This window comes from Elaeis guineensis, chromosome 12 (assembly GCF_000442705.2).
Source record: "Elaeis guineensis isolate ETL-2024a chromosome 12, EG11, whole genome shotgun sequence".
NCBI lineage: Eukaryota > Viridiplantae > Streptophyta > Magnoliopsida > Arecales > Arecaceae > Elaeis > Elaeis guineensis.
In genome coordinates this window covers 20,696,730-20,706,622 of record NC_026004.2, presented here as the reverse complement: position 1 = coordinate 20,706,622, position 9,893 = coordinate 20,696,730, and the positions used below count along the sequence as shown (strand labels likewise).

The following is a 9,893-nucleotide window of genomic DNA, read 5'->3' as shown; positions in this document are numbered from 1 at the left end:
CAAAAAAATAAAAAAAAAAGATTTTAGCCGTAACGGCCTTAAACGAGCCGTGCCAAGCACGGTCCGTAACGGCCTTAAACAGACTGTGCCAATCACGACCCCTTTGGATGATTTTTTCTAATAAAATAATAATAAAAAGTCAGGCCATCAGGTCTGCATGCCGTCCACCAGGCCCACTAGTCTGACGGGCCACGGGCCGTGCCATGGCTTGGCACAGTTTGTAACAGCCTTAAACAGGCTGTACCAGTCACGACCCCTTTGGATGATTTTTTTTAAAAAAATAATAATAAAAAAATCGGGCCATCAAGCTCGTATGCTGTCCATCAGGTCCACTAGTCTGACGGGCCACGGGTCGTGTCTGGCACGGTTGGTTAGGCCCAGGCTTAGGGTCATGCCAAGTTGAGGTCTGATGTAATCGAGTCGTGTCAAGCACAGTCTATTTATTATCGGGCACGATCCAGTATCCAAGTCCACGCACCTTATAGCACCACATGCTTTTTTTTTTTTTTTTTTTAATAATAATAAAAGACCTATCCGAATGCCGATCAGCATTAATTTTTTTTTTTTTTAATCCTTCATCCGGTAGAGTCAACTTCAGACGCTCCGGTGATGGACAAAGAAATGAGAGAGGCACATCTCCAATTAAATCCTATCCAAAACCACAACTGATCCAATAGAAGAAGCCATTAGCAATGGATACCTCTACTTTCATTTTCCTATCTACCATTCTCTGCTTAGCTCTAAAATTTCTCTTCTTCAACACCTACAAGAACAGAAGGCTTCCGCCGGGTCCACCAGCCATTCCCTTCCTTGCCAGGTTCATATGGCAAAGAAAATCCATCTTCGACATCGAAGACATCCTCCGAGAGCTCCATGCACAGCACGGCCCCGTCGTAACACTTCGCATCACCTCTCGCCCAACCATCTTCATCTCCGACCGCCACCTCGCCCACCAAGCCCTCGTCCAGAGCAGCGCCACCTTCGCCCACCGCCCTCCGGCCATGGAGCCCAACCACTTCCTCACCTGCGGCCAGCACGACATCAGCTCTGCCACCTATGGCCCCCTCTGGCGCCTCCTCCGCCGCAACCTCACCGCCGAGATCCTTCACCCATCCCGTGTCAAGCTCTTCGCTCCGGCTCGCCGGTGGGTCCTCGAAATACTCATGAACAAGCTCAAAGCCGGGGCAGGGGCTCGCGGCGGAGAGGTGGTGGTCATGGAGAGCTTCCAGTACGCCATGTTCTGCTTGCTGGTACTCATGTGCTTTGGCGAGAAATTGGACGAGAAGGCGATCAGAGAGATGAAGGCCGTGATGACGGTTCTGCTTTTAAACTTCACCGATTTCCCGATATTTTCGTTCTTTCCCCGGATCACTAAGCTCCTCTTTCGGCGAAGGTGGAACAAAATAGTAGAAGACCGGCGAAAGCTGGAGGACATCTTCATCCCACTAATACGTGCACGAAGAAATCGAAAGCAGCAGTCGGACGAAGACAGGTTTGTTTACTCTTACGTCGATTCTCTCCTTGGTCTTTCTCTTCCGGAGGAAGAGGGAGGGCGGAAACTCACCGAGGGTGAGATGGTGAGCCTCTGCTTTGAGTTCATGACTGGAGGCACCGACACGACCGCCACTGCGTTACAATGGATCATGGCCAACCTTGTGAAGCACCAGGACATGCAAAGAAAGCTATTGGGAGAGATCGAGGGGGTGGTAGGGAGTGATGGGGAGGAGGTTAAGGAGGAGGCTTTGCAGAGGTTGCCGTATTTAAAGGCAGTGATCATGGAAGCGCTGCGGCGCCACCCGCCGGCGCACTTTCTACTGCCCCACACGGTGGCAGAGGACATGACCTTGAATGGGTATTTGATACCGAAGGGAGCGGAAGTGCATTTTATGGTGGCAGAGATGGGGCGGGATGAGAAGGTGTGGGAGGAGCCAATGGAGTTCAAACCGGAGAGGTTCTTGGCTGGGGGGGCGGGGGAAGGGGTGGATGTAACGGGGAGCAGGGAGATCAAGATGATGCCATTTGGGGCGGGGAGAAGGATATGCCCAGGTTTCGGACTGGCCATGCTCCATCTTGAGTACTTTGTGGCTAATTTGGTATGGAAGTTTGAGTGGAAGGCTTTGGAGGGAGAGGAGGTGGACTTAATGGAGAAGCTGCTGTTCACTGTGGCCATGAAGAATCCTCTCCGTGCTCGGATCTGTACGAGGAACAAGTAACTGATTGCTTTTTATCATGAAGACAGGTAACTGTTTGTGAAACTAGCGCTTGGAATCTATTTTCTGGTATTCTGTGACTTTGTGTTGTAATAGAATAAAGAAGGAAAAAAAATTAAGAAAAAATGGAGCAAATATAGATTGCTTCATGATAGGACTGGTGTACTGTTGAACTGGTGGATCTAATCCAATCAATATTTTCTACCATTATCTCAAGCTTTTCAGATGGTTGTGGTTCATTAGAGCTGGATTTGATTGTTTGCTTTGATTCTACCAAAAGCAGGAAACAACAATGTGATTCAGGCATTTTTCTTTTTTAAATTAATCTTCATCTATTAAGAGTGGTGAATGGCACCTTTGGAGCTATGGCCCATAGAAACTGTAATGTTTGTCTTTAAAACGCGACAGGTAGACGGAAGTTTGGGCTCAAAACTGAAAACGTCAAGAAATTTCAACTAGTCCTGCCATTGGCTTAGAGTATTTTTGGTTTCTTCAAAAGAAATCTGAAAAACAGAAGAATTTAGAAAAATCAAATTTGTCCGCATAAATTCCAAAAGTAGATATTTAAATTTGACTAGATTTTTGCTTGTTTTAGAAAATCTTTTCTCTTTTCTTTTCCTTTTATTTAGTTTTCCCTGTAATCAAACATGCCAAGTCATTTCCTTTCCTTTTTTTAGGTAGCAAAATGAAAGGAACTTCATTGAAGCAAAGAGTCCACACATATTACATATGTCTTTGGGATACAGGATGATGTAGAAGTAAACCTGACATAATTAAGCAAACATATAAGAAGTATGTAAAATATGACAGCAGAACCAAAATATTCACTTGACAACAACATCCTAGTAGGAGTAATAGGAGCCCAACCAAACCTTTGTGTCCAAATGGTGATAACAGTAGAAAGACAGATGCCTTCTCTCCAATAATTAAACATTAATCTGAATACCTTGATATATACCTGAATGTTGTGCATAAATGAAATGAAGGTCCCCACAGTCGCAAAGGCAAGCAACAGCTGGTTCCCCCTTGGTAAACAAACCTTGGAGAATAACTCTGAACCTGAAGCCCACAGTGAAAACCATCCAACAGGGAGGATTTGGTTGAAAGATATTTCCCCGACAGGAAGCATCACAGGTAAGCAATGTAAAACTATACAGTTGCCTCCAGCAGCAAAAATCAATACTATATAAAAACTTTGTATGTAGCAGTTGATGTGTGGGTGAACTATAAGTATCAATCTGGGCACAAATGGTTTCTCCCTAACATTTAATATGCCACCAGCTAGTAAGGAAACCTGCAACGAAAGACACAAACAGTTAGAAACAACCTCTCTCTTCTTCTTATTTTTTGCTTTTGCTTTTGCTCTTGTTTTTTCCTTTCTTCTTTTTCCCTTTCTTCTTCTTTTTGTTCTTCCATTTTTTTGTTTTCCTCATTTTTCCTCCTTATTTGCAGCAGTTCCTTTCCATCTCCATATTCAGAAGAATAGGAGATTAAAACAGGTAGTAATCCGTTGAAGTTCATAAATGAACGAGAAGCAGAAGGCTTGCATGATGGTAACTGTAGAGCTGCTATGAAGCAATGCGAAGCTATACAGTTGTCTTCAGCATCAAAAGACAATGCTATAGAAAAGCTGTGTATGTAGCATTTGATATGTAAGTGTAATGTAAGTATCAATTTAGGCTCAGATGATTTCTCCATAACATTTAATACGTAACCAGTTAGTAAGGAAACCTGCAAATAAAGACAAAAACAGTTAGAAAAAACCTCTCTCTTCTTCTTTCTTATTTTTTTCTTTTGTTCTTCTTGTTTCTTTTCTTCTTTTTTCTTTTCTTCTTCTTTTTATTCTTCCTTTTTTTTTTTGTTTTGCTCATTTTTCCTCCACATTTGCACCAGTTCCTTTTTATCTCCATATTCAGAATAAGAGGAGATTAAAATAGGTAGTAATCCGTTGAAATCAGTAGATGAATGAGCAGCAGAAGGCTTGCATGATGGTAAGTGTAGAGCAGATACATAGCAGCAGTGAAAGGCATTAAAATGCATATAGAACTTCAAAAATTGTCCTGGATGTATAGAAATCAGCATAGAGTTGTGATACCCAAATTGGACAGCAGCCATGACAATATCTCCAGCATAAGTAACACTAGCTTGACCATGCAGAAAGGGGTCCGGCAATGATATTTTGCTAATACTCCCACAGCAGGTAACAATGAATTTTGATAGGAGCCGTACACCCTTTTGTTTTCTCTTTTTTTCCTTTTATTTTTTTCCGTTTGTTGCAGTCTTTTGTATATTTTTGCCTTCATCCCCTCAGTTGTCATTTTACACAATGTGATTCTGGCAACTCCCGACTTCTTGTTTGCATCATATAAAAACTTTGTACGGATAAGTAGGTAAATTGCATGGTAAGGAGGTGAACAAGGCAAGGGAGCAGGAGTACAACAAGTGCCACACCAAGCAATGAAAAGCCCAATGAAACATGAAAGAAGAAGATCACACAGGGATTCAAAGCACCCCATCCCTTGTTTATGAAACTGAAAGATCCCCCTGCTGAAACTATATGTAACCGAAGTCCAAGAAATTGTCAGTGTATAAAGCAAGATTAATAGATGTTTAAACAAAATTCTCCGAAGCCTTGATTCTTTATTGCAAGAGAACACAGGCATCCAGCAACAAGAACTATCTAGGTGTGCATTCTGCATCACATTTAAGGAGAAAACCAATGATGTATAATGGCAATTGTTAGGAAATGTAAACTTGAAGGAAAAAACTAGATGTAAACTTGTAGCAGGATGTTGAACACTTGTATGCAAGAATGTGCTTACAACGTGAGATGATCCACTGTCATTAAGACGTTATTTGGCCTCACTAGTTGCTGCAGAGTACCGGCAAGTCATCTTTAGGAATGATCCAAGCACCAAAGATTCCTATTCAGCAATTATAAGAACCTTACTTTCAAGAAAGCTATTGAATGATATTTGAGAAAGCAAAGAACTTTGAGAGCAAATATGAACGTGCAAAAGTGATTTGTGAAGCCTCGGGGATCTCTATTTATAGTTTTCCAACAGTCATAAACCAAGAATCATGTCCCATACAAGATAATTCTTTATATAGAGTTCTATCTCTTGCTTGAAAGATCACAACTCATCTAGCTATCGCAACTGTTCACGCAGCACCGCAGCGCCGACGCTTCGGACAGAATTCTTTCAATTCAACACAGCTAGTCACAACTTTTGATTTTAAATAATAATAATAATATATTTATATATATATATATTCAACAGCAATTATAAATACCTTTTCGCAATATGCCATTCTGAGATATTCTCCTAACCTCCTGCCATCTTAGATGCTTTTGATAAACCTGTTTGTGAAACATGAAGATTAGGCATATGAAGGTTTGTGGAATACAAAGATTTGTACAAGAAATATAAAAAACCACATATGAACAATTCTGCTTAGCAGGAAGCAACAGCAAGAGATCTACCTGTCCAATACAGTCAAAGTATTTACAAGCCTGAACATGACCAAAAATTTTTTCTACTAAAGGGCACCCGTATCTCTCGGAGATCTCTAACATATTGAATTCCATAAGCATCGGTCTGTAACAGATTTCTACACTCAATAACAACTGCAGCCTTAGATGTCCACTCAAAGTCTCCCTGTGAGACTTTGTTGGCCATAAAATCCGCAACTTGATTTGCTTCTCTATAAATATCTATAATTTAATAAAAAATTCTTGATATTTTCCACTGATTTACATCCTTGATCAGAGGAATATGATCAAGCTTTTCAATGGTGAGACCATTTAACCAAGAAACCACAGTTGCAGAATCACCCTCGAGCCATATTTTAGAAGCATGAAGATTAGATATTGCTATCTTAACCCCATACCACGCAGCATGCAGCTCTGCTAAGGGGACCGAATCAAAAGGAATAAGCTTACCTCCAGCCTGCAAGATGATAGCCTAGTGATTTCGATTGACACAACCAGCCATTGTATTATCTGCTGTTACAGATGCGTCAAAATTAATTTTAATGACTCCTTCGGAAAGGGATAGCCAAGACACTAACAAGGGTTGACAAAAGGATGACTCCTCTTGTGATTGGCTACTCCAGTATTGACACCGAGCCCACGAAATTTGAATATCTGCACGTCCATTTACTTTAGAAAAAGCCTAAAGTCGGTGCACTAGATATGATGGGGTCCTATAAAAATTATTAAAAATCCATTCATTCCGAGCCCACCAAAGTATCCATGCTGCATATGCCAAGAGTAATTTCTGTTCATTTCCTACCAAGGCACTATAAATCAAATCCATCAATGTGGGCAAGGAATCAAAATAGAAGTTCACATGGTACATACAACATAGCTGCTGCCAAAACATCCGTGCAAAACTACAATAAATAATAACATGCACACTATCCTCAACTTGATTTAAATATAAGTCACAAAACTGAGTATTGGCTGACATAATATTGCAATGTGCAAGGTAAGCTTTACAAGGAAGTCTGTCCCATACAAGCTTTCATAGGAAGGTTTTAACCTTAGGAAGTACTTTCATAAACCAAATCCATCCGCAATTAACCTGCACAGGTTGAACATCATTAGTAATAGATAAACTCCCCATATCTTGTAATGATACCTACAAACGTTTAGATGAGGCCCATACCAGTTGATTAGGCCAAACACCTTGAGATATAAGGATTAATGTAATAATATTAACAAGCTTAGCTAAAAAATATTGAGAAAGATTCTGTATATCCCAACATCTATCAACAGTAATAAAATTATGAACATGCATATTAATATCAAAAGTTTTCATATTTATAAAAGTTGGCCAAAATATGATTAGGATGTTTGTAATCCAAGAATCCTCATAAATATTAATTAATTCACCACAGCCAACCAACCACTGAAACTGAAATTTAATATGAAACCCAATCTTCGAAATTTCTCACCAAATGGTGGAAGTTTTTCTATGATGACTATAACCATACCAAGATCCATAAAACTGATATTTGGCAGCAACAAGTTGAGCCCAAAGTGAGGAAAATTGTAGGACAATCTGTGCAGCAAGCTTACATAGACAAAAAAACTTACATTGAGTTAAAAGTTGAAATCCAAGTCCCCCATTGGCTTTAGGCTAACAAACTTTATCCCATGCAATGGAGTGAAAAACTCTCTTGTCTGAAGGATGTCCCCATAGAAATGATCTAAATTCCCTCTCCATTTTACTAAGAATATTTATGGGAACATGCATTGAAGAGAGAACATAAAAAGGAATCGCATATAAAACAAACTGAATCAATGTAATTCATCCTACAAAAGATAAAGCACGCCATTTCCAAGCTGCAAGCTTATTAAAGACTTTTGAAAGAAGAAATTGATAATCACTTGCACATGAATATTTACCTAATAAAGTTGCTCCTAAATATTGCCAATTCATTCTTTTTTCTGAGATGCAGAGCAGTTCCTGGTTTGGTGTCGAATATTCCAATCAGTGCCTGGAGTGAACATAATATGAAATTTAGTGACATTTATGGATTGCCCAAAATAAGTAGTGTAAGCATTTAAAATGGCTAATAAGAAATAGCATCTCTAATTGTAGCTCGAGCCATCAGTAAGCAATCATCTACATAAAAAATATGAGAAATTTCAGATTCATTTCGAACTTTAAACCCTCATAGAAGATGCATCTATACAGCAGTATAAAGAAAGTTAGAAAAAACTTCAGGACAAAGTATAAATAAATAGGGAGACAATGGGCAACCTTGTCTTAAGCCTTTGATAGCACAAAATGGAGTGGTCTGGATACCATTAACAAGCAAAATAAATTGAGGATTATAAATACAACCTTGGATCTAGGATATGAACAGAGAAGGGAAACCCATTTGATTAAGAATTTGAAACAAAAAGACCAATGCATCTTATCATAGGCTTTCTCCATATCTAATTTAATCATCATAAGAGATCTCAAAGTCGGAACCGAAATGAAAGAGTATATATTTCTTGAGCAACAACAGGTTTTCAATGATATTTTGATTTGAAACAAAAACCCCCTGTTCGTTGGATATGAGATCCAATAAAATATTTTTAAGTCTCCCCACCAAAATCTTAGTGATGATTTTATACACAGTGTTACATAAACTAATTGGTTGGTAATCATTTGGAACCTAAGGATTATATTTTTTGAAAATTAAAGTAATCAAAGTTGATGTCCAAGAAGCCGGTAGATTACCAGAAGAAAAGAAAAAATACACTGCATCAATAACCTCAATTTTAATAATAGGCCAAAAGTTTTAAAAGTAAAAAGCTGGAAAACCATAAGGGCCAGGAGGCTTGTCAGGATACATAGTCATGATAGCATTTTCAATTTCTTCTTCCATGACAGGTTGAATTAAAGAGGAGCTTTGAAGAGGAGATACAACAGACATAGTAATAAAAAGATCCATCGGAGGAATCTCATCATCAGATGTCCAACGATCACGAAAATGATCCACCAACATATTTTGAATGGTCAAACTATCATCAATGATATCACCCTAAGGGGAATAAAGAATATGCACATGATTTTATCTTCAGCGTAAAATTATAGAACAATAAAAATATTTTATATTAGAATCTCCCTCTCTAAGCCAGGTAATATGAGATTTTTGACGCCACATTAACTCAATATGATGCAAAATTAGATTATAATCCCGCAAATGAGATAGAACCATGGAATGAAGATTAGACAGTAGACTTCCCCAATGAAATTCTTTCATCTGCAAATCATAAATAAGATTATATAATTCTCAAGCTTGAGAATTCAGATTGCCATTTGAGTACTTCCAAGACTTTAAAGCCCGATTGACCTTTTTTAAAAGTAAGGATATTCTACTTGTAGGATTATAATTGTCAAAATCATTCCAGGCTTTATTAGCAACTTCAACAAGTTTAGGATATGTTAACCAAAACTTTTCAAAATGAAAAGGATGGGCTCCCTTATGAATTTTGTCAGTAATAGAAAGAAGAAGGGGGCAGTGATCGAAAGCAAAATGAGTCAAATGAGTAACAAAGGACTTAGAATACTGATTTAACTACAAATTAGAAGTAAATGCTCTATCTATCCATTCCCAAACCCTAATCATTTCCTTTTAGAAAACATCAATATGGTACAATGGGAGAAGAGACAATTTGGCAAGGAGGCAAATTGTTGACATTGACAAAGAGGCTAATCTCGATGGAATCAAGAATGGAAGAGACACCAAAGAGGCACAATATACCCTTGTGAACCAACGCGTGTTCATATTAGACATCGATGACTACCTTCATTTACGGACCAAATTGAAAAATATTAGGGATGATGAAGCAGCAAGATGTGCAACTTAGGATATTCATATTGGAAAAATTTTTGTTTGACCTAAGCATGAGTACAAATATCCCAACTAATTTAAATTTTTGGAAGTTATACTAATTTTATGCATGAAAGCTAATATGATCACACCCTCTTCTTTTTGTACTAACAGAATCAGTAAGTCATTGCTGATATACAAGTTTGGATGGCGATCGTAACTTTGTGTTCCACCCGTAAGCTTAACGCCTCACTTTGTAGCCTTCCTCATAAATGAATGACTTCTCCTACAATAAATCAAGAGTGCTAGCAGGTCTATTTGCAGAGCTGTGGATTGCAGCCAGCGTAA

General features: G+C 38.8%; 1 protein-coding gene across 5 annotated transcripts; it reads left to right on the top strand.

Moving 5' to 3' along the window:
* The first annotated feature begins 639 nt into the window (after nucleotides 1–639).
* On the top strand, nucleotides 640–4,839 carry LOC105054734 (cytochrome P450 89A2). 5 transcript variants are annotated; one of them, XR_012135883.1, is made up of 3 exons: nucleotides 640–2,239; nucleotides 3,197–3,344; nucleotides 3,666–4,839. XR_012135883.1 is itself a non-coding variant. In XM_073246803.1 (2 exons), exon 1 carries the CDS (start codon nucleotides 693–695, stop codon nucleotides 2,211–2,213), a length of 1,521 nt encoding a protein of 506 aa, XP_073102904.1. In that variant the 5' UTR covers nucleotides 640–692; the 3' UTR covers nucleotides 2,214–2,239; nucleotides 3,666–4,839. The 5 variants fall into 5 exon arrangements, 3 of the variants coding, with proteins under 3 accessions (XP_073102904.1, XP_073102903.1, XP_073102905.1); XR_012135884.1 differs by having other exon boundaries at nucleotides 3,663–4,839; XM_073246803.1 differs by lacking the exon at nucleotides 3,197–3,344.
* Nucleotides 4,840–9,893: the final 5,054 nt, after the last annotated feature.